The sequence below is a fragment of the Salarias fasciatus genome (genome assembly GCF_902148845.1).
Source record: "Salarias fasciatus chromosome 23 unlocalized genomic scaffold, fSalaFa1.1 super_scaffold_20, whole genome shotgun sequence".
Lineage (NCBI taxonomy): Eukaryota > Metazoa > Chordata > Actinopteri > Blenniiformes > Blenniidae > Salarias > Salarias fasciatus.
The window spans coordinates 16,224,880-16,248,243 of NW_021941230.1; the positions used below are offsets into that span (position 1 = coordinate 16,224,880).

The 23,364-nt window shown below is 51.2% G+C and overlaps 3 protein-coding genes across 3 annotated transcripts; 1 reads left to right on the top strand and 2 right to left on the bottom strand.

Moving 5' to 3' along the window:
- Positions 1-894: 894 nt before the first annotated feature.
- Positions 895-4,129, top strand: LOC115383695 (tubulin alpha chain-like). The gene is made up of 4 exons (XM_030085873.1): positions 895-1,027; positions 2,415-2,637; positions 2,805-2,953; positions 3,036-4,129. The coding sequence occupies exons 1-4, from the start codon at positions 1,025-1,027 to the stop codon at positions 4,008-4,010; spliced, it is 1,350 nt and encodes a 449-aa protein (XP_029941733.1). The 5' UTR covers positions 895-1,024; the 3' UTR covers positions 4,011-4,129.
- Positions 4,130-5,782: 1,653 nt separating this feature from the next.
- Positions 5,783-13,752, bottom strand: LOC115383731 (inactive dipeptidyl peptidase 10-like). Its single transcript, XM_030085915.1, has 27 exons — positions 13,701-13,752; positions 13,325-13,439; positions 13,123-13,218; positions 12,949-13,043; positions 12,784-12,858; positions 12,637-12,689; positions 12,477-12,558; positions 12,267-12,387; positions 12,037-12,191; positions 11,717-11,814; positions 11,508-11,631; positions 11,392-11,430; positions 11,036-11,143; positions 10,821-10,909; positions 10,693-10,740; positions 10,465-10,583; positions 10,276-10,323; positions 10,096-10,194; positions 9,907-9,976; positions 9,488-9,616; positions 9,338-9,403; positions 9,207-9,261; positions 9,025-9,124; positions 8,897-8,955; positions 6,152-6,224; positions 6,006-6,079; positions 5,783-5,914 (listed from the first exon to the last, which is right to left on the bottom strand). Exons 1-27 carry the CDS (start codon positions 13,734-13,736, stop codon positions 5,783-5,785), a joined length of 2,358 nt encoding a protein of 785 aa, XP_029941775.1. The 5' UTR covers positions 13,737-13,752.
- Positions 13,753-16,833: 3,081 nt separating this feature from the next.
- On the bottom strand, positions 16,834-18,859 carry LOC115383709 (carboxypeptidase O-like). Its single transcript, XM_030085892.1, has 8 exons — positions 18,759-18,859; positions 18,589-18,690; positions 18,400-18,504; positions 18,186-18,302; positions 17,991-18,084; positions 17,690-17,892; positions 17,194-17,278; positions 16,834-17,114 (listed from the first exon to the last, which is right to left on the bottom strand). Exons 1-8 carry the CDS (start codon positions 18,765-18,767, stop codon positions 16,849-16,851), a joined length of 981 nt encoding a protein of 326 aa, XP_029941752.1. The 5' UTR covers positions 18,768-18,859; the 3' UTR covers positions 16,834-16,848.
- Between the last annotated feature and the right edge of the window lie 4,505 nt (positions 18,860-23,364).

Genomic DNA, 23,364 nt, shown 5'->3' on the forward strand with positions numbered 1-23,364 from the left:
CCGGGGGAGATTTTGACAGAGAGAAGACATCAAAGAGGAGAACAGCTTCCTCTTATCGACAAACATCTCCAGCATGTGAGAAACAGAGGCCTGTGAACGCAGCACGGAGGAGGAGGCCATTTCCAGACACTTTGAGGATTATCAGCATGTTTACACACACACACACACACACACACACACACACACACACACACACACACACACACACACACACACACACACACACATGATTGACAGCCCCAGCACACGGCTGATAATCCGGCCCTGCTTGAAACTTTTATAGTTTTAGATTTCGGTTTAAGTGTTTTACAGCTCGGCTCAGAAAACATCTGAGCCGCTTTCGACTGGACTCTGACCCCTTTTTAAAGCCTATAACTCCACTTAACCCCGTTTATTTATCAAACATTAACTAGCTCTGCAACCTCATTTTAAAGCTCCACAACATGACGCTTCATCTGAACTCCATTCAAGGCTTCATTTTAACCCAAACGATTTTAGAATTTGTCAACTTTTAACAGCTTTTGCTTTTTAAACCTCATATGAAAAACCAGCTTTTTTCTCTAAAAGTAATTCCAGTTTTGTATTTGATGCTATCCTAAAGCTCAGTGGGCCCAGCACATGACCAGGTGCAGCTCCAGCGCTGAGCAGAGGTGTGCTGGAGAGCCGAGCGGGGACGTTCAGCTCCTCTTATTAAACAAAAACAAATCAAACATGTTTCTATTTTAAGGCGACTTCTGTTTTGTGGCTAACATGTATTTCGGTTGTTGGCCTTGGCTTTGACTCATTGGGAGGACAGAACACTGAGAAAACACAACAGGGGGAATCACTCACATCCATCTGCAGCTGCTGGAGGCTCCTCCCGCCGCTCCTCCTCTTCCTCCTCCTCTTCCTCCTCCCCCTATAAAGCAGGGAGCGTGGCACTCCGCTAAGACTCAACTCACAGAGATCTCTTTGAAGGTGAACTGTGAGAATCTGCACATTTCTTTTTCTTCCACTGTACAAACAGGACAATCAGAGCAGCACCATGGTGAGTAATCCTGTTACGAGTTACTTCGAATTGGTATAATTCAGCACCAGTTAGTCCTGGTGGAGGGTCCGAGTCACCCGAAACCCAGAGAAGAACCAGATGTAGTCTGTAAAGCGCTGCTGTGACCACTTCCTGTTACAGTCATACTTTATATGGCTCAACGTAACGGTCCGCGTGTCAGCAGCAGGTTTAATGTGGTTCACAGTTTATTTGTCAGCACTGTTAGTTTTCCTGTCACCAGCATGAGTTTCACATCATGAGCATTAGTTTTATGTGAGGAACAGTTTGTCCAGCGTTCCTGTTTCGGCCTGCTGTTGCTGCTGTTGTTGTTGTGAACCCTGAGCTTTCAGGTTTCAAACCGCAGCTCCAGGAAGGCTGAAGTGTTTCCATGTGGAGCTGCTCGAGCCGCTGCGGCCTCCTGCAGCTCTTAATCTCTGCTGGTCTGCACTCTGTTTGCTGCTGCACATATTTGAGATAAGATCGGAGGAATGAACCTGCGCGGCCTGCTAATGCCCGGCCTCCATCCCCCTGTGACGTTCGCAGCCCAGATAATAAACGTTTACAACTCCAGCAGCACAGGAACACGTTGTTTCCTCATCACTCTCGCTGTCGTCAGGCGAGAAGTGGCGTTCTGAGTCTGGAGGCGGCTAACCGCTCATTTCCTGCTGTTTAGCAGAGGGACGAGCTGTGAACAGGCCGTGGTGCTACAAATTCCCATTGTCCATGAACATCCCACAGTCTCCTGTTCCAGCAGCTGAAGTTTGTTCCACTCAAAATAGCCGCAGACACCATGACCCCGATCACGAGCCATTTTGGGGGGGGGGTTCCAGGGGGGGTTGTCACGGGATCATAACTTAAAGCAAAGCTGCCCTCTTTAAATCCCCGCTAAGCTTTTGAGTTGGAATCTTTAGGAACAGGCAGCCTCCTCACGGTGAAGTACATTTTGAGATGAATCTTCTGTCTGCAGTTCGCAGATGTTCCACAGATATTCTGCTCCTGTCATCTGTGGAACAGCTGTGAACTCTCTGGCATTTGGAGCTGCAGCTTTACAACCACGTCAAACCAGGTCAAAGGTCAACCATGAGCTTCGTAAACGCGAATGCTTTACACTTCAGAAGAAAAACAAGGCTGCGGTGCGGCTGGAGCCTTATTGTGGCGGTTGTGGGTTTGTGGGTCGTGGCTTCCTGCTGCTGGCAGCTGGGACTTCAGGACTGTAAATGAGTGACAAAAGTAATCAGTTCATACCTCATCAGTCTTCAGTTTTCACAGCAGCTGGCTCCGTCCAGGTGTTGCTGCCCCCTGCTGGTCAGTGGTGGCTCTTAGTGTGGTGTTCAGACGCGGCGGACAGGCCTGGAGCCGCTTCACGTCCCTGTTTGCTGCTCCGCAGCGCGAGTGCATCTCCATGCACGTGGGCCAGGCCGGCGTTCAGATGGGAAACACGTGCTGGGAGCTGTACTGCCTGGAGCACGGCATCCAGCCGGACGGACACATGCCCACCGAGAAGCCGGCGGGGGGCTACGACGACTCCTTCACCACCTTCTTCAGCGAGACGGGCACCGGGAAGTACGTCCCCCGGGCCATCTTCGTGGACCTGGAGCCCACCGTCATCGGTGAGGTTTGAGCCGCAGGAGTTCAGTCCTCTGAAATCAACCCACAGCTCAGAAACACACCGGTTCTTCAGAGTAAAGAGGTGTAGCAGTGTGTTGCTGTGCGTGTTGCGGAGTGTTTCTCAGTGTTCTCAGCTCGGACCGCCCGGTTGACCCCCTCTATTCCTCAGATGAGGTTCGAACCGGAACGTACCGGCAGCTGTTCCACCCGGAGCAGCTCATCTCGGGGAAGGAGGACGCCGCCAACAACTACGCCCGCGGTCACTACACGGTGGGAAAAGAGCACATCGACTCCGTGCTGGACCGCGTCCGAAAGCTGGTGAGCAGACCGGACAGGGCGCCGGACCGCGGCTCTTCCTTTCCGTCCAGATGGAATGGTAACACCCATCTTCCCTCCCCAGGCGGACCAGTGCACGGGGCTGCAGGGGTTCCTGGTGTTCCACTCCTTCGGAGGAGGAACGGGCTCGGGTTTCACCTCCCTGCTCATGGAGCGGCTCTCGGTGGACTTTGGTAAGAAGTCCAAGCTGGAGTTCGCCATCTACCCGGCGCCTCAGGTGTCCACGGCCGTGGTGGAGCCGTACAACTCCATCCTGACGACGCACACCACCCTGGAGCACTCCGACTGCGCCTTCATGGTGGACAACGAGGCCATCTACGACATCTGCCGCAGGAACCTGGACATCGAGCGCCCGTCCTACACCAACCTCAACCGCCTCATCAGCCAGATCGTGTCGTCCATCACCGCCTCGCTGCGCTTCGACGGCGCCCTCAACGTGGACCTGACGGAGTTCCAGACCAACCTGGTGCCGTACCCGCGCATCCACTTCCCGCTGGCCACCTACGCCCCGGTCATCTCCGCGGAGAAGGCCTACCACGAACAGCTGACCGTGGCCGAGATCACCAACTCCTGCTTCGAGCCGGCCAACCAGATGGTGAAGTGCGACCCTCGCCACGGGAAGTACATGGCCTGCTGCCTGCTGTACCGCGGCGACGTGGTGCCCAAAGACGTCAACACGGCCATCGGCAACATCAAGACCAAGCGCAGCATCCAGTTCGTGGACTGGTGCCCCACGGGCTTCAAGGTGGGCATCAACTACCAGCCGCCCACCGTGGTTCCCGGAGGGGACCTGGCCAAGGTGCAGCGCGCCGTCTGCATGCTGAGCAACACCACGGCCATCGCCGAGGCCTGGGCCCGCCTCGACCACAAGTTCGACCTCATGTACGCCAAGAGGGCCTTCGTGCACTGGTACGTCGGCGAGGGCATGGAGGAGGGCGAGTTCTCCGAGGCCAGGGAGGACATGGCCGCTCTGGAGAAGGACTACGAGGAGGTGGGCGTGGACTCGTTCGAGGACGAGGAGGAGGGTGAGGAGTACTGACCCGGTACTGACCCCTGCAGACACGTGAAGTCTGACACCCCGAGCCCGAGCCCGACCCCGAGCCCGAGCCCAAGCCCGGGTGCAGGAGAATGACGAACCTCCAGCCCTAATAAAGCTCTGTGCTACTGTTGACCTGCCTACTGTCTTTACCGTGCTCACACACACACACACACACACACACACACACACACACACACACACACACACACACACACACTTTCATGTGCAGATAAAAAAACATATTACAGTCCGGAACCCTCAAACTCCCTCGACGCTGGCAGAAAACCTGAGCAAGAGGCTGATGGAGAATTTGGTGAGAGTCATTACAAACACACACCAGTCACTGTGAAAACTAGACAAACCGTGCTGGAATAGTCGGTGACTAGTTTTTATTCCCTAATTATGAAAACGAGACCTACAAGCAAAAAAAAAACAAAAAACAGGAGGATAAGATCAGAGTAAGAAAAAAAAAAAGATAAATATGAATTATTGGCACAGAATTGGGAATCATGTCGTGAAAACAATGTGGTTGAGAGCTAAGAACCTTTAAAGTGTTTCTGGAATTGCATCAGAGCACAGAATCCAGATTGTTGAGTCTGTCTCAAAAACAAAAAAAGTTCTAAAACGAGCTGACTCACACGAGAAACGGTCTGATTGTTGGATTTCCCAGCCTTCAGCTTTCATCTGTAACTCATCACTGAAAACGGGTTCATTTCCAAACAAAGTTAAACTATACAAAGTCATTTCACTGCACAAAAACTGGGGACAAGTATCACTTCACAAACTACAGGCCTGCTTCTGCACTTCACTCTCCAAAATACTGACTTGATGTTGAGAAACAAACAGGCCAACATGGTAATCACTAAAGCCAGACAGCAGAAATACACCTGGAAAATGTATTGGAACTGCTCTATTTGTTTTTCTAGAGAGATAATAACAGAACAAGAAGCTCAGGATTGAATAAGTTTATTCTTCTTTTTCAACATGAAGAGTTTTTATGTTCTTGATTTTCTGTTGCTACTACTCGGTTATTTACTATTTTCATTAATATCAGTCTTCTACTCAGGATTATAATAGATACAGAATGTGAGGATGATGATGATGGTGAAGGTTCGGGGGAAACACTGAGGACATCTAGTGGACATGGTGAGAATAACAGGCAAAGCAGTTCAAGAAACTGTTTTTAACAAGAGGAAGTGAGAACATGAACACGGCAGAGGTCCACTCAGAGTCCGGATGTGAGAAATGTTTTCCCCGAATGTAAATATTCTCTTTCTCAGCTTCGACAAACACTTTTCAACAATTTAAATAGAGTTCATTAATGGACAAGTTTGGGACTAGATATGGACATATGATGCGACTGATTAGTGACACAACGCAAAGTCATTTTGGGTTTAAGTTTGGGACGAGTTCTGGTTATATTTTTTAGTTATGGACTAATTATGGACAAATTTTGGGACGAGTTCCAAACACACCTGGTCACATTTTAAATGAGTTTTGGGATGGCACTGGGTGTATTTAGACCACTTTCAGGCACATTTTGCTCTCGTTTGGGTGATATTATTTTATGTTGCGTTAGTTCTGGCTGTATGAATAAATGTCATGAGGGATGCTGTCATTAAACACCTCCAATATATGTATGGAGACACAAACCAGCTGTCACACAGATTCATGAAGAAAACCACCGCCGCTGGACGTCCATTAGCGCTACTGAGCTAACTAGCTAGCTACCTTGACCGTGCTACAAACGGAAGCGTCTGCGCGAGGCGGGGTCAGTCGGCGTCACGCTGGTGGAGGAGCGGCGACGCCGCTTCCAGCAGGCAGCCTCTGAAGTAGCCCAGCAGGGAGTGAGTCAGCTGGATCTGGCTCTGCTCGGACAGGAAGTGACCCTCGTCTGGGTACATCTGCCACAGGAAACGCCACAGACGCCATCAACAAACTGAGTGACGGCTGAGTGCAGAAGACGGCAGGAGGGCGTGGGGGGGGGGGGTTTACCTGCAGGGTGTAGTTGGCTCCGATCTGTATGAAGTGCTTGATGAGCTCTGCTGAATGCTGGAAGTGAACGTGAGCTGTGCACCAACAATTTAATGATCAGTGTTTTGGAAAGCGTTGATGATCATGATGAGCAGGTCGCTTCTCACCGTCAGCGGTGCCGTGGGCCAGAAACACAGCTCCTCCCTGCACACCTCTCATGCTGGGCAGCACTCTGGAAGCCTGCACACACACACACACACACACACACACACACACACACACACACACACACACCTTTCTGACAGGGCATCAACAAATTCACACTGAGCAACCCAATTTCCACTGGTGCACTTCTCAGAGGACCACATGAGTGATCATTTACACACACACACACGCACACGCACACGCACACGCACACACACACACACACACACACACACACAGAAATAGAGCACTCTGGCCCAGTTGGAGTTAACCCACTTAGAGCAACAACAGCCCTCACTTGCGTTCGTGTGTGTGTGTGTGTGTGTGTGTGTGTGTGTGTGTGTGTGTGTGTGTGTGTAGTTGTGACCTGCTTCACAGGGAGCACGGTGACGTCTCTATGACCAAAAATACCAGGAAAACCACATCTTTTGGGGAGGAAGCTTGTAGAAAACGATCAACATGTCAGGAGCTTCACAGAAGCAAATTAGCATTATTAGCATTATTAGCACAACCAGTTTGGAATTAGCTAAAAAATATATGAAATATATTCGAGGGACTGTAAACTTTATTTTTGCTTTGTTTGTGGCTACAGAATTTGGATTTTTTTAACCCCCCCCCCCCCCCCCCCCCCCAACAGCAGCATTAGCATAGTGAGCATCACGGTTAGCTGCCTTAGAATTCTCATTAGCATAGCGAGTAGGGATGTTTGGTACCACTTTTTTCAGACCAATACCAAGTATGAGTACTTCATTCCTCACCGATACTCATACCAATACTTTTGATACATAAAATTTAAAATAATGCATGATAGATCATTTTTGAAAAATGACTTATTTCTAAAAAAAAGGCAGCACAGCCACGATGTTTAAGTCTAAAATAACAGACTGAAAAATAAAACAAACAACTCTGAGTTTTACACTTATTTAAATGAAATTAAGTGCAAGATAAAACAATTTCTCTGAGTTTTAAGTTTTTTTTTTTAAATGAACTGAAGCACAAGATGTAAACAAACAACTCTAAATTATACACTTTTTTTAAATTAAGTTATTTTAACGTTTTATAAATGAACTAAAGTGCAAGATAAACAGTTTTCTCTGAGTTTTACACTTTACGTGAACTAAAGTTTTTAATGTACTCATTTTAAAGATTTTTTATGAACTAAAGTCAAAGATAGAACAAGCCTGAGTTTAAAGAGCTGCTCTAAGAGCTGCTGGTGTTCTCCGTGCTGCTCTCGGATCGCTGCTCTTCAGTTTCTCGGTCTTCTGCAGAGTTTGCCGTCGAGTTGCTGCAGGAGTTTTTTTCCCAGCACAGCAGCGTCAGACTCTAATCCACAGGCTTCGCCCTGAGGTGTTTTAATAAATTACTAGTGGTAAATGAAAAAGATCGCGCACCTCCTCTAGCAATTTTAGCAATGCAGAGTTAGCATTCTGCAAAGCTCGGCTCGTTTTCACCAATATAAAAGAATTTCCACACCGGCGAAGTTGTGGTGAGACGAGCGGATTCACTCCTGTTGTCTCTGCTCTGGATGTGACAGACACAGACCGCTGCAGCGCCTGTCAGCGCCCCCTCCTGGAGAGGAGGGCTTCTTCCTCTCTCATGTTCAACGGCAGCTTGCATCCCATTCGGTTGCACTACCGCCATCTGCTGGTGAGGAGGGCTTACTACGCCTGGGATTTTCTTGCCTTGAGTATCGGCGGCTGGTATCGGTAGCCTTCAAGAGTACTGCATACCTTGAAATAAGGTCAGTATCGGCCCGATACCGATGCCTGGTATCGGTACTCGCACATCCCTAATAGTGAGTGTGACCATTAACAGCATGAGCATTAGCATAGTGAATGTCCCCATTAGCAGCATTAGCATAGTGAGCATCACTGCCAGCTGCACGAGCATTAGCATAGTGAATGTCACCATTAGTAGCATTAGCATAGTGAATGTCCCCATTAGCAGCATTAGCATAGTGAGCGTCATTGTCAGCTGCATTAGCATTAGCATAGTGAGCGTCACCGTTAGCAGCATGGGCATAAGCATAGTGATTGTTACCATTAGTAGCATTAGCATAGTGAGCATCACCGTAAGCCACATTAGCATAGTCAGTGTAACCATTAGCAGCATGAGCATTAGCATGGTGAGTGTCACTGTTAGCAGCATTAGCATTCCCATTAACAGAGTGAGCATCACCGTTAGCATGAGCAGCATTAGCAGCATTAGCATAGTGATTGTCATCATTAGTAGCATTAGCATGGTGAGCATCACTGCCAGCTGCACGAGCATTAGCATAGTGATTGTCACCATTAGTAGCATTAGCATAGTGAATGTCCCCATTAGCAGCATTAGCATAGTGAGCATCATTGTCAGCTGCATGAGCATTAGCATAGTGATTGTCACCATTAGTAGCATTAGCATAGTGAGCGTCACCGTTAGCAGCATGAGCATAAGCATAGTGATTGTTAGCATTAGTAGCATTAGCATAGTGAGCATCACCGTAAGCCGCATTACCATAGTCAGTGTAACCATTAGCAGCATGAGCATTAGCATAGTGAGCATCACCATTAGCAGCATTAGCATTCCCATTACCATAGTCAGTGTAACCATTAGCAGCATGAGCATTAGCATGGTGAGTGTCACTGTTAGCAGCATTAGCATTCCCATTAACAGAGTGAGCATCACCGTTAGCATGAGCAGCATGAGCAGCATTAGCAGCAGCTGACCTGGTATCTGCTGTCTTCGGTGGACGGGGGGCCCAGGTATCTCTCTGAGAAGCTGGAGGCTGAAAACGAGAAGCTCCATCAGTGCTGCAGCTCGGCGGCGTCTCCGGCAGCGTCTGCGTTCGCCTCACCGTACAGAGACCAGTCGGTCACCGGCGCTCGGGCCGCCGCACACCGGATCAGCTTCTCTGAGGACTTCAGCATCGTCAGCGTCAGGTAGCCTCCGTAGGCCTGCAGCAGAGGAGTCCACTGAGCCCCGCGGCCGGCGCCAGGGCGTCACGCTGCACGCCCCGCACCAGCTGCTTCACCTTACCTCCCCATAGACGCCCACCCGAGTCCGGTCGATGAACGGCAGCTTCACCAGATACCTGGAGCACGTGGAGCAGTGTTAGCAGCTAACAGTGTGACGGCGGAACAGTGGGACAGTGGGACAGTGTGACGCACTGCAGAGCTGCGATCTGGTCCTCGGTGTCCACGACGCCGAGCCGCTGGTGGATTTGCTGAGAAAGCCTGGGGGACAGAGACCGAGCTGAGGAAACGTCTGACCTCAGGGTCAACAGGCCGAACGAACAGACGAAGGCGAAGGGCGGTTACCTCTGACCTCTGAACCCCGAGCCCCGGCCGTCCAGCCGGGCCACCACCACCTGCTCCGAGCCGACCAGCACCCGGTCCCAGTGCAGAGAGAACTGCTCCGTCACCTGCTGCCGGCCCGGAGAGCTGCCGCTGACGGGAGCAACGCGAGACACGCGACTTAGAACCACTGAGCCCTCCACGACCCGCTCAATCAGAAACTCCAAACACACGTTACCATAGTAACCTGCCACTAGCAGTGAATCACTGGAGCCTATTGATGCTTTCTCCACTATTAGCTAGGAAGTAAAACAACAGGCTGCAGTGGCGCCACCTGCAGGTCAGACATGTATTTACACAGACATGTGGTCGATGGAGCTGACAGGTCGCTCAAACTCAATCACGACTTTCCGAAAAGAAGGTAGAGTGAGGAGGAGGCTCACACGATGAGCAGCAGGCCGTAGATGGACGACTGCGAGAAGTCTGCAGGGTAGGTGAGCTTCAGAGGCAGCTCTGGTCGGACACACACACACACGCACACACACACACACACACACACACACACACACACACAGTTGTTAAAGAGAACAGAACTTCATCACATTAACATACAAGGACACATCAAGCGATACCAAAGTCCTGGTGGACGATGGTTCGGATCTCCGTCTGAACCGTCCTCTTGGCGTCCAGCGCCGCCCGCAGAGCGAGGTTCTCCTCCAGGATGAAATACGCTGAGACACACAGAAACAGACGCCTGAGGGCTGCGGTTCCGACTCTGGACCGGAGGATTTCGGCAGACGCGACGCTCTTACTGTCCACATCGTCCAAACTCAGCAGCAGCACGGCTGGAACGCCGGGGCCTGAGGACAGAGCGGCGTTTCAACAACTGCTGTGTTCTGTCCCTGTCTCACCTGCAGGGGGCGCCGTCCCCGCACGCAGCCAGTGAAGGATGTAGTGTGTGTGTGTGTGTGTGTGTGTATTGTGTGTGTGAGCAGGTGGACCTTGGCACTTGAGGATGGCGTGCCGAGCGTCGGGGCTGACGTCCGCCTCGTAGAAGCTGCACCCCTCCCTCAGTGAGCAGGTCAGACATCGCCGTGGAAACGCGCCCAGGGTGGACACACTACACAGACACACACACACACACACACTTAGACGAGGGTAGATTCTTCCCTAAATGTGTTACTGTACGAGTGTGTGTGTGTGTGTGTGTGTGTGTGTGTGTGTGTTACCTGTACAGGTGTCTGTTCTGAGCTCCGTCCTCGGTGCTCAGTAAGTAACTGTGAAGGAGACACTCGGTCACAGATATCTGTTACACACTCACACACACACACACACACACACACACACACACACTCACACTATGTGCTTGATCTGGTCGTACGACAGTATGTGCGTGACCTCCCAGGCTCCTGAGGTCAGGTGACGAACCTCATCCTGACCGTGAACCTGGGAACAGGGAGGCGTTCAGAGACAGCAGGACTCAACAGGTGTGTTTTCTGACTCCTGTCCTCAGAGAACAGCAGGGGGGGGGGGGAACAGCAGGGGGGGGCGCAGCGGGGGGGGCGGAGTCACCTTCCTGGTGATCAGGGTGAGATGGTGAAACTCTCCCTGGTCGCCCTGCTTCACTGGCAGAGTGAGGAGGAAGTGGGCGGAGTCTTCGGAGAACAGCGGCCGCTCGCTCTGCACACAGTTCAGTGCAACATCCCATAATAACATGTTCATATTAAATTTACTTGGAAACGGTCGTGTTCCCTTCGTAAGAGTGTTGCTGACTGCGCTCTGGTCCTGCTTCCTGCTTACAGTCTTTTTCACTTGTCTACAGTTTGGTTTCTTTGTTTACGGTCTTGTTTTTGTTTACACTTCTGTCTCCGTGTCTGCCGTCCTGTCAGCAGGCCTGTTTCCATGGTTACCGTCCTGCAGGCGCTTACCGGTCTGCTGAGCCACGTCTCGGAGGACTCCCGGCGCCTCTGTGTCAAAAGGAAGCACATCAGACGCGGGTGGCGCTCCGACCGGCCGCGGTGGAGCAGTGTGAAGAGCCGCTGACCTGCAGGCAGCGGCCGGCCGCCGCGTCGCACACCGCCAGCACCGAGCGGTTCTGAGGCCGGTTCAGCCAGCGCACCGCCAGCCGCGTGCTGCTGATCCAGCTCACCATGGAGACGTACAGGTCCCTGTAGGGGGGGGTCAGGGGTCAGGCCGGGGCCGGGTGTGTCAGTGACGGGTGTGTGTGTGTGTGTGTGTGTGTGAATCCGTCACCTGACAGCCAGCGAATCAGGAGGCTGCAGCTCCTGGGTGAGCGTCGCTCCGGACAGGCTGACCACCGACAGTCGGACCGCCGGGTTGACCTGACCGGCCTGCAGGGGGACGGACACACACCCCCCCCCAGAGGTTAGCCAGCAGCGACACGGCTTCCAGAGCCTGAAAGACGCCCTCCTGTCCACGACCACGAAGCCTGAACACTCTGGAAGCTCTGCTCTGGAACTCTGCTGTGCTTTTGTCATTAAAATGCCGACAGCTGATTAAATCTGTTTCTCCACAAACTTTCTTCTTGGAATACCGGAGCGAGAGCGGGGTACCATGGGATACGGGTAGAGGCGGCCGCGGGGGTAGGAGCCGCCGGTGAGCTGGGGCAGCAGGGCGTTGGGCACCAGGCTGTCGTCGATGGTGAGGAAGGCCAGGCGCTGTCCGTCAGGAGACCACCACAGCGCCAGCTGGGACCCCAGCACCTCCTCTGAGGAGACACCAGCACTGAGACGTTCCGCCGCTCGCGACCCGACGGCGGCCGAGTGCGAGCACGGTGGCCAACCTTCGTACAGCCAGTCCGCCACGCCGTTGAAGACGACGCCCTCCAGGCCGGAGGAGGTGAGTCTCAGAGACGGGCTCCTGGTGCCGGCCTGGTAGTAGATGTTGTTCTCAAACACGTAGACCTGAGGACGGACGGACGGGCGGCGTGCGAACGGTGAGCTCAGCTCCCGTCCCGCTGACGCCGCCCGTGCGGAACGGAGGCGAGACTCACCAGCTGTTGCCCCTGTTTGCCCCAGGACGCATGCTGGAGGACGGCGTTCTGCACCTCCGGAGGGTTCAGCTCCAGCACCTCCCTGCAGAGGGAGCAGCGTGGCGTGAGGGTCACCGCAATCCCAAAACTCTGCGACGGGCCGGTGACAAGCTGCACTCACCGCGTGTGGACGTTGTAAATGATATAAGACGCCGTGTAAGAATGTCTGTAAACCTGCAAACACGCAAACGGGTTCACCAAACCGCCGCCGCTGCCGCCAGAAGGTCGGCGGCGGGAACACGGCAGCGCCCGTCGCTTCCACACTCACCGGCGTCACGTTGTACGCCAACAGGGCGAACTTCCCATCGGCAGAGAGCGAGAACTTCACCGCGTTGAAGGCCGCCTGACACCACAGAAGAAGAACGACGTCACTCACTTCCTGGCTGACATCCAGATGTGTGTGTGTGTGTGTGTGTGTGTGTGTGAGACTCACGAAGGTGGAGTTCCACAGCAGAACCCGGGTCTCGTTCAGGATGAGGCTGAAGGTGACGATGTGGCCGTCGGCGTTCCGGTACAGAACCTCGGAATCTGCTCCACAAACACGACACAGACAGGCTGCAGCGCGGCGGGCACGCTCACGTGCACGCTCACGTGCACGACGACTCACCGCCGATCCAGGTGGCCTCAGGACGCTGAAGGCTGAAGTCCGGCTTGTGGAGGTCCCACACCGTCATCCTGGACTTCCTGCTTCCTGGAAGCTCGGCTGAGGACAGGAAGCAGGTCACAGTCTGGATCTCAGGACCAGATAGACCAGACCAGGTCCAGGTCCAGGTCCAGAGGAGCCCCAGCGGGAGAGGGGCGGAGCTCACCTGGCGTGAGGACGACCACGGACATGCTGATGAGCGAGCAGACCACCACGATGACCAGCAGGGAGATGGCAATGCCCTTCCAGTTCCTCTGGGGAGGGCTGACGTCCACAAAGTCCTGGACACACACACACACACACACACACACAAATCAAACATGCACACAACATCAGAAAAAAGAAGAACTAACACACAAAGTAGACAGAATAAACATCCGGTGCGGATCTTATACTCTCAGCATTAAAAGTCAGGCGTCCTTTAAATATTCCACTTTTTTTTTCGCAGTAATTTGGTTAAAAAAAAGAGAAAAAAAAAGGCAGAGTTGGAGTGAATGAGAGTGCACGCGCCCCCCGGCTGTTCCCGCGGCTGTTCCCGGTACCTCCTGCTGCTGCTGCTGTTCTGAGGACGCCGTCATGTCTCCTCCGCGCGCAGCTCTCCCGGTAATACCGTCAAAAAGCCCGCACGCGACTCTTCACTCACCGGGCGACCGTCAATGTGAGTTCCCGTCAGCACTTACATCCGGTTGGGATTTCAGAATAAAAGTGCTTCAGTCTCACTTTGAAGCCGTCTTTGTTTCTTCTTCTTCTTTTTAAAAAAATGTAATCCCATATTTCACTGTACAGAAAAAACCGAACAAAAAGAAAAAAAACTTCATTCTTCGAAGGTCTTTTATTTTTTAAGAAAATAAAGATTACAACCTTTTGCTCTTCTTTTGTAGGATCTGAAGCGAACTTCCGCCGGGTGTCGCTGTCCATGGTGCTGAATTCAGCAAACGCACGAGCATGAAATCTGTTCTGAAAACAAAATAAATGCAACTTTCTCAAAGGTCCATGTCTTCCTGAAACCAAAAGCGATATTTGAGGATTTTACTGGCGCCACGCGGCTTTTTTTTTTAAAGCTCTGAAGTCGCGCGAGGACTTCAGCGACCCGACTGTCACACGCGCACACGCACACCATAATGATGCTCACAGGAGGGAGAGGGGAAAAAATAGAAACCGGCCTGAGGATATATGTCTCCTCGTGTGTGTGTGTGTGTGTGTGTGTGTGTGTGTGTGTGTGTGTGTGTGTGTAAGGTCAACATTTCCTTCAGTCTGTGTTCGTGGCTTTGGGGCATTTTAAATGTCACAGGTTTCCTTATTAAAGCTGCTCCGTGGCTCCAGGTCTGCTCCAGACTGCGGCCTCTCACATCCGGCCTGGATCTGATTTCTGAAAGTCACCTCTTCACCCTGAGACAGTGGAGCTGATCTGCAGACAGGCGGAGATTTATTTCTGGGACGTTGTGTGCAGACATGCGGCTGTAACAAACAGACAGTCCCAGGGAGCAGCTGCGCTTTAATAACAACACGCCACATTATTAGAAATGTCTCCAAGTCGTGATTAAAGGCGCAGAGCCAGATTCTCCATGTTCAAACTACAGTGTGAAGAAGAAGCACCATAAAGCACCGAGCTGTTTCTGCTCCTGCAGGTTATCGAGCCTGAGGCGTCTGGAGACGACAGGTGAGGGTAATTAACCTGCTGGGGGTCCGGGGGGCTGCAGCTGTTTGCTTCAGGAGAGCTCTGATGATAAGGCCGCTCTGCTAATGGTCCAGGAGGATGCTGATAACGGAACGTCTTCACCGGCCAGCAGGACTCAACTTTCTCTGAGGAACTTTCCTTTTCTGGTGGATGAAAGCAGGAGCAGTTTTAAAACTGGAAGAATGTGCAGCTTAATCCAATCACTCATGGCGGTGACTTGCAGGAAGAAGCTTTGCGGAGTCATGGATCCAGGAACCGGCTGCACACCGGACCGGTTTGGACCCAGCAGTCAGAGGAGGGCAGGCCTGTCTGACTGCATGTCCACACTGAGGGGATGGAAACTCCCAGCTCAAGTGTCATCAACGCTCTCAGCAGATTCTTTTGACCAGAAGGCCACAGAGAAGACCACAGCTGAGGAAGGCATGGTGCATCCTCGACCTGCGGCTGAACTGATCTACGAGACCAAAAAAAGGCCAATCAGCCCTTTTTTAATGCTTTTATATAAAAAAATGTGTTTCTCACAGTGAACACGTTGGGCGTTGATGGGAAAAGAGTCTGGCTTTGACCTTTTCTACCTTCTACTGGATATTAGAACTGGGATGAAAAATCTTTATTCTCTAAAAACTTCAGTTGATGTTATTTCAATCTCTTATTTTACCACAGCTATTTTTCTATCAGCATAGCATTATGGTTTTATTTTTTCATTTAAAAAATGTCATGGCTTACAGGCTCCAGTTTTTGCTCTTTAGAGTATTTACAAATGGTGATTTTTTAAAATATTTATTTAAAAGTGTCTGTTATGAACCTTTTGTTCGTGTTTCTATACATTTGTTCATAAATGTTACAAATCAAGCTAACTGGATAGAGAGTTTAGGAATAATTTGTCAGAGTGATGAAAATGAACATTTGTGCAGGATTAACAGGTAAATGCAGTGTAGCATGCAGGTTCGGCCAGCAGGTGGCAGTGTTGCACTGGAGAACTCTTTCTTCTTTTCTGTTCAACGATTCGTCCAATCGAAGTTTCATTATTCTCTCCTCAGTCATCTGCAGGATTAATTTAAATGTGACACTACTAGCAAACAATGAAATATGAAAAGTTATTTATAATCAAGAAAATGTTTTGATTCATTGAATATTTAGATGTTTCTTGATCGTATGGATCGTGTCATCGTTTACCATATCAGTGGGAGGATCAAAGGTCACGACAGTGACTCTGTGAGCAGAGCGCCGCCTTCGCTCTCAGATACACTGAGAAATGATTTAGAATCGTGAAAACAAAACCCCTGATTTGAACCCTCATCAGGTACTTCAGGATTGATTTTTCAATAAATCATTTAAAGCTACTCGAACTGGAGCAGGGTTTTTTCAGGGTTTCTCACAGGAGTTAATTTCAACCTCTTAAAAATGTTATTGCAGGCCTTCACAAACGGTGCTGGAGAAATTCTGAGGCAACACTTGAACTGGCAGCTCTTCGTGCGTTTACCTGACCAGAGACTTTCATCTGAGAGTCAGGCTGATTTCTGCTTTTCTCATTGCTGTTGGATGTTTGCCTTCATGAAACGGCAGAAGGTGAGCGCAGCGGCCTTCAGCAGAGGAACGAGTGTGAGGAGCAGACACCTCTGCAGAATCCGAGGCCTTCTGTTCGCAGGGCGTTCGTGGACGAGGAGTCTCCTCCAGAGCTGCAGCGGCTCCTGCTCAGAAGATCCACGACGGACAGGGAGAACATGCAAACCCCACACCGAGACTCGGCGCCTGGACCTCCACTGCTGCACGGAAAAAGAGGTTAGAAATTGTAGACAAGCGCATAAAAATGAAAAGCATTTTAAAAGATTAAAAGAAGGAACACTGCGCTTCGGCTTTTGTTGAAATCGCGACATTTATTAAAAGTTGACAAAACGAAGAAAAGAGATGCATTAAATAAGGTTGATTGTCGTTCCTGAACACAGCCTGAGCTTCTTCTTTGCAGACATTCGGTCGAAACAGTTTATTTTCCAGTCATCCTGCGTCTCCCTTCACATCAGAGAGACTGCGGTGGTCCCCGCTGCTAACAGCACCGTCCAGACGGCGGCGGCGGCGACGGCGGCGGCGGCGCTGAAGGCCTTGTCGTGGGCGTAGGTGATGATGTGCAGGGCGCCGCTGTAGGCCTCCTCGCAGGTGGGCTGGATCTGATCCTCTGGGAGCTCGAAGCCGAAGGTGCCGTTGTCCCTCAGCTCGAAGGTGAAGGTCATGGGGATGCCCAGCATGTGAGCCCAGTCTCTGGACGAGCCCGAGTTTGCATCTGGAGGAAGGAGACAGGACCGTCATCTTCCTCCTTCTCTCTGGCTCCTCCTGCTGGGAGCGGCGGGACGAACACTTACATAATATATCTGGAGAACTTCCAACCCTGTATATCTTCCCGTGGACCTTCTCTATGGCGCCCGCCGCGGCCGTTCCCACCTCCATCTGGAGAAGCACACAGGGAGGAGCGGTCAGCTGACCCCTGACCCCTCCTGACCTGAAACGCCTTCTCTCTGAGGACGCTCCACTGCAGCCTGAGAAAACGGCGGCGGTAATCCTGCTTTACATAACCCCGCCTGGCCGTGGCGCGTTCCGGCTCGGACTCTTCCTCTGCACTATCGGTGCGAGGCAGCCTCCCCCGCCGGGCGCCGTCTCCGCAGATTACAGCTCCGCGCTAATGACAGCTGTCACACCGCTTCACACACACCGGCCGAGCTCTGCTGTGTGTTCTGCATCCGCAGCCTTGGCCGGACCGACAAAGCCGGTGTGGGTTTTCGCTGATCTGGATCGGTCAGGACCTGGCTGTAAACACGGAGCGAAGCATCCCTGAAACCCGAGAAGCGTCGGCGCAAGTACCAGCTCGTCGTAGTTGGGGGCGGTGAAGTCGGGGTGTCCGTATGGAACCAGGAGCAGCTGGCCGTAGGAGTGGATGGTGAGGAAACACAGGAAGTCGTCCTTTCGGCTTCCCACGAAGTAGGTCAGGAACTGGGTCTCGGGCTCAGACATGGGCGCGGTGCCGCAGTGGATCTGGCTGCAGCAGTCCGAGCTCACCCCCACCGCTGGAAACGCAGCACAGACGACACGGTGGCGCTAAGCTAACGACAGGCCGTCACGTGTTTCCAGACGTAAAACGCGCCGCCGGCGACACGACACTCACTGCCCCAGTTGGCGTCGAAGTTGCGGTTGAGATCGGTGCCGTAGCACGAGCAGGGCGGCGGTCCCGGCGTCCGGTTCTTCCTCCACAGGCGGGTCTGCAGATTGAGAGTCGCCTCGTGTTGGACGCCACAAACCAATTTCAGCCGACGACTGAAGTGCAGCCCGGAGAAAGCGAGCGCCCGGTCCCGGCACTGACCGTGCTGTCCTTCCAGGAGTAGACATAGCCGTCCACGTTGAACACCGGCGTGACGTAGAAGTCCAGGTTCTTCATCATCAGCTCCATTTTAGGGTCCGTTTTGTACGCTTGCAGGATCTGGTTTGAACGAGAAATCAGAGCCGGAATCAGAGTCGACCGTCAGAAAAAGAGAAAACACTGGAGGGACGTTCTGGAGCGTCTGCAGGTCGCTCACCTGACGGACGAAGTACTGACAGAAGGCTGGAGCGATCCACTCCCGGGCGTGAATCCCACAGTCCATCCACACGGCTTTCTTCTTCAATCCGGTGTCCAGGCCGATCTGGGGAACAGGTGGAAACACATGAGACATGCAGCAGTGGCGGCGGCGGCGGCGGCGGCCCTCTGCCCTGTGCTCCTTCGTCACCTTCAGTAAGCTGATGGTCCTGTTCTCATGAGTCCTGCCGTAGTCCACCACGGTCACCAGGTCGGGGTGATCCTCCACCATCAGCCTCATCCAGGCAGTGATCTGGACACAGACGGGTCAGTAACGGAGCATAACTGGCTTCATGGCTGCTGTGAGTCAGACGTCCTCACCTCTGGCATGGGGTGATATCTGAAGTAGTCATGCTCCACTCTGCGGCACACACAACACCAGAGACACGTTAAAGTCCGGACCGTTAGAAAGGTTTTACCTCGCCAAGCAGCAAACTGCAGCTTCAGCGGATTCAGACCGACGCCTGCGAATGACCTTTACGTTATTGAGACATCACAGATGATAGGTTTTGATAAGATCACGATAAAAAAAATTGCATAATCAGCGTGACTGCTTTGGAAATGCGCCAAGTCAGCTGAACAAAACAGAGTGAAAACCGGTTCGATAAATCAATGAAGAAAAAAACTCTTTCAGAACAGATCAGTCTGTTCAGGAGACACAAAGTTCACTTTACAACGAGGAAACAGGAGAAATGGATACAAGTAAAACTAAGGAACAGATTGTCCTCTGACTTGAAAAAGACTAAAAGGAATAAAAAAAGAGCTGAGTGTACAGATGAAGACCTCAGAATGAGTCTATTTCAAACAAGCATGAAGAAGAATCTTTTTTAGTTCAATCTTCCAGACATACAGACCTGAAGTATCAGAAATCCTGCCTGTAACTGTGTAAATACTCAAACTCCTGCGTTCCCATTGGTAGGTTTTCCACTGATTCCCTGAGTGGAGAGAAGATCTGGATTCCCAGGCCCTGCTGCTCGTCTCAGTTTGAAATGTAGAGAAATCCAGAATGAAATCATCAGTTCTGCACAGCGGATCGATGGCTCACCTGTCCACCGCTGCTGCTCCGGCTGAGGCCAGCAGCAGCAGAAGGCCCAGTCCCAGGGTCTCCATGGTCATTCTGACCGGCCGGACTGTGAGAGTGTGTGTGTGTGTGTGTGAGTGTCTGATCTGCTCCAGACTGTCTGAGGAGCTCCGGATCAGGGAACACCTTCACCCGACCCTCCCGTTATCGCTCTGTGAGTTTATGTTTAATCTGAGTAACTCGCAGAGTGAGGAAAAAAAAAAGGTGACGGCGACAATCTGGATACCAAAACGTGATTTTGATCCCTAACATCTCAGATAAGCAAGGATGTTTTTCAAAGAGGTCGACAAGAACGAGATAAAGACGATAAAGATAACGCGGACAATGTCCAGGAGGGCTGCGGGTTTGACTGGAGGAGGAGATCAAAGTGCCTGATCATAAACGCCACTGCTGCTGCTGCATGTGCAGAGCTGAGGACTTCATGTCAGCCGTTTCCTCGGAAGACCTTTGTCCATCCTGAGGCCCGCAAACAAAAACACACAGCTCTTCAGCAAGCTGCGACATTCAGCTGCTGTGATGATCTCTTCCGTTTCTGTTTCATGATTTGTAGTTTCTGCATGGTTATGGTTGTTTTGTGAACTTTTCCCACTGGGTGTGAGAGTCTGGCTGCTCTGCGTCTCCTGATGCTGCTTCTGCTCCTCATCTTTGGTTTCTTATGTCTTGTTTCAGTGACTTTGCAGCACATTGCTGCGTCTTTTTTCCCTCTTTGTGGCTGTTTGTGTTTGTGATGTGTCGAAGAGCGGTCATTTTCTGTGTCTGCAGCCATTTCTTCCCTCTGTATTTCTTTGCTTTACTTCTTTTCTGAAAGAAATATGAGGTTTTTCTTTCCTCCACGGAGAACTTTGCTGAATAATATTGATCAGAAGGAGGAACCCTGTTTTGAATTTTCCAGTTGAGGCCGATCCTTCATTGAGCATTTCTGGGTCATTTAAATGTTTCCAACAAAGTAATTGAACATTTTCATGTAAAACCAAAGCGGAGCCTTTCTATTAATGAATCTTTAATGTTTAATCTGTATGGTAATGCAGCGCCGCGGTGACTGGAGATCATTAAACACTGAACTCAGCCCGCACATTTTAGCACATTTGTATTTCCAGATGGTGATTTAGCTGAAAAGTTTGGCTCCGTGGTGACAAACGACAGTGTTTTCCTTCTAAATGCAGGCTTAGTTTTACAAATAAATTACCTGTTTGAATGCAAAATGAAGTGTGAGGCGACTGGAGCAGGTCGGCGTGACCAGCAGGGGTCAGTGTGGAGCTGCATCAATGAAACCGAACACGATTGAGGGAGAAGAAGAGGCTGTTGAGGTTCAAAAGATGTCTGCCTCCTCCAAGTGCCTCCTCCTCCTCCTCCTCCTCCTCCTCCTCCTCCTCCTGGGGCCAGGTTCTCTTCTTCAGAAAGCTGATGTTACCTCTCTCTCTCTCTCTCTCTCTCTCTCTCTCTCTCTCTGGGTGTCTGCTCTGGGTTTCATCCTCGTCCAGTGAGATTAATTAGTTCTGTGTCGTCGTCTTTTCTTGTGCTTTGACGGTGAGACTCCTGCACGTTGAGTTGGCCTCAGCAGAGCCGACTCTTTGTTCCCGCTCCTCTTTGCTGACATGTGCAGGGTGTCAGTTCGAGAGCGGCTCCTTAGACAGAAGACCTGCCTGGGCTCCACTGCTCTCAGTGTGTGTGTGTGTGTGTGTGTCCCAGATAGACGGTCTCAGCACACATCGCAGCTCCTTTCTTCAAAATGATGGATGAAAGAGCTAATGCTTTGAGATGAGCGAGGCGGGCCGGCCGCTCGCTCTGGCGGCTCTGGGAATCGTCTCGCTATATGTGAAAACGCATAAACACACATCCAATCGCTTCCTGCTGTGTTTCACGGCTTGCAGATGAAAATCGGGGTGGCTCCTTGGGTTCAGTTAACACGGAGAAGGCCAAGTCTGGAGAGATTGACACGATTTCAGCTCTCACTCCTGAGAGGCCACGTGGCTTTTCTGTTTTGAGCTGAAGCGTTGATTCCAGGCTTGGTTTCTGAAGAGATGTGCACCTCAGCAGCGTCTTCAGGCCACTGATGGGTATCTATGATGGCTGAACGGGCAGGAATTCAACCTAATCGAAGCAGAAAATGAGAAATTCAAGAGAAATTCAAGCCACAACAGTGAAGACTCCCATCGTGATGCGTTCAGGTACAGCGACGAGTGCTGGAGCTCTGGCACTTAAAGTTGGAGTAATGGAGTTTTTCAAATAAAGATAGATGAGCGTATCGACTGACAGAACTGAAAACCTCAACAAAACAACAACAGGAAAATATGACAATTCCTGCAGTCACCCTCATTAAAGAGTAAAAAATGTCTGTTTGTTAAAAACCTGCTGGAGGCAACAAAAGAAACGAAGGTCAAACACTGAAACCTTCCGTCTGAACACACCTGAGGCGAAGCACACCTGCTTGGCGCTGATGTTGCTCTTTTATTTAGTGGTTTTTACTGTATTTACTGCCTTCACATTGTTAAGAGACGACTTGTGGGAAAGGAAAGAACTGGACTGGAGTGGATTTGCCTCATCAGACATGCCGGCCATGATCTGTGTGAAGACCTTGATCCGAGTGGAAATCGATGTGCAGCAGCTGCCAAACTCTCCACGCTGAAGGTTTGAGAGGAAGAGGAAGAGGCAGAGACTTCTGGCACCGCTTTAACAAGCCGCTCTCTTCCAAACCGTGGTGGAAAAACAACGCCAGCGCTCACAGACACAGCGCTCCCACACAGAGGAGCGATATCAAAGCAATAAAAAGACTTGTAAAAGCATCAGCAGGACCGGTGCAGCGCCCAGCTCACAAATCACAAACACAAATAGTGCAGCCTTCCTCCCCCACAGTGCAAACCCGTCCCCCCTCCTCCTCCTCACTCCTCACGGCAGGCTGGAGTCAGATGATTCCCCACAAAGAAAGCCATCACACACACATCAAGAGTCCCACCAGCCTCCACCCAACTCCTACGGGAACCGCGGGATTTTCACTCTTGTTTGACAGGCTGCGAGAAATAAGAGGGAAAAAAAATCCCTCAGAAACTCATTTAGAAGAGAGTAAACAGGACGGAGTGGGATTCTGAACATGTGGAGCTTTTCTATCAGCTGCTCCTGCCTCACCGAGGAGGCTGAGATTCAGCTCCACACCCCCCCCCCGCATGGTGCTCTGGTCCGCTGATCAGCTCCATCAGAGGTCAACCCATTACTGAGAACAGGAAGGAAAAAAAACCCTACCACGTCTCACAAGCTAATAACAGAGTAAGAACCTGACAGCCAGATCCGTCCTGGCCCGTTTCTATTAGGTGGATCATTTCTGGCCATTTCAGAGCAGAAAGGCACAAATTACAGCTTGAGGGGAGGAAAAGGCTTTCTAGCAAATAATATTCTTCATTACCTGAAAATAAGGGTTTTATCCATCTGTGATCTGAAATCTCAGTCTTCATATCGTCAGAATAAACTCAGATTTTTACCCCCAAAAAACTGAAGACTGTTGAGACACAGTTAGTTTACCGCACCTGTTAACCCACAGGGCAGAGCGCCCCCTCTCGGCGGTTACACACAGCAGCCGAAACAGAGAAACCAGGCGCGAAAAAGACGCAAAAACTCTCAGCAAGCGGCGCACTGTGCGTCAGGATCGATTTTGTGGCGCGCACCTGGCAGGTGTGCTTTAGAGAACCGGAAACAGAAGAGAGAGGGAGAGAGGGAGAGAGAGGGAGAGAGAGAGCGAGAGAGAGCGAGAGAGAGAGAGAGAGAGAGAGAGAGAGAGAGAGGGTTCCCTCGGTTGCGCAGCTTCATTCCTCCACAGTCGCGCGCCGCTCCGCTCCAGGAGCGCCTTTTACGCGG

Excerpts from the sequence above, each read along its gene's own strand:
- LOC115383709 (XM_030085892.1), bottom strand. Across the intron at positions 17,279-17,689 it reads CCCCCAACTACGACGAGCTG|ATGGAGGTGGGAACGGCCGC; the intron begins GTACTTGCGCCG and ends GTGCTTCTCCAG. Across the intron at positions 17,115-17,193 it reads AAGTTCTCCAGATATATTAT|ATGCAAACTCGGGCTCGTCC; the intron begins GTAAGTGTTCGT and ends TCCTTCCTCCAG.
- LOC115383695 (XM_030085873.1), top strand. Across the intron at positions 2,638-2,804 it reads CCTGGAGCCCACCGTCATCG|ATGAGGTTCGAACCGGAACG; the intron begins GTGAGGTTTGAG and ends TCTATTCCTCAG. Across the intron at positions 2,954-3,035 it reads TGGACCGCGTCCGAAAGCTG|GCGGACCAGTGCACGGGGCT; the intron begins GTGAGCAGACCG and ends TTCCCTCCCCAG.
- LOC115383731 (XM_030085915.1), bottom strand. The coding sequence starts at position 13,736 with ATGACGGCGTCCTCAGAACAGCAGCAGCAGCAGGAG. Across the intron at positions 13,219-13,324 it reads CGTGGTCGTCCTCACGCCAG|CCGAGCTTCCAGGAAGCAGG; the intron begins GTGAGCTCCGCC and ends TCCTGTCCTCAG. Across the intron at positions 9,977-10,095 it reads CATCGTCCACCAGGACTTTG|AGCTGCCTCTGAAGCTCACC; the intron begins GTATCGCTTGAT and ends GTGTCCGACCAG.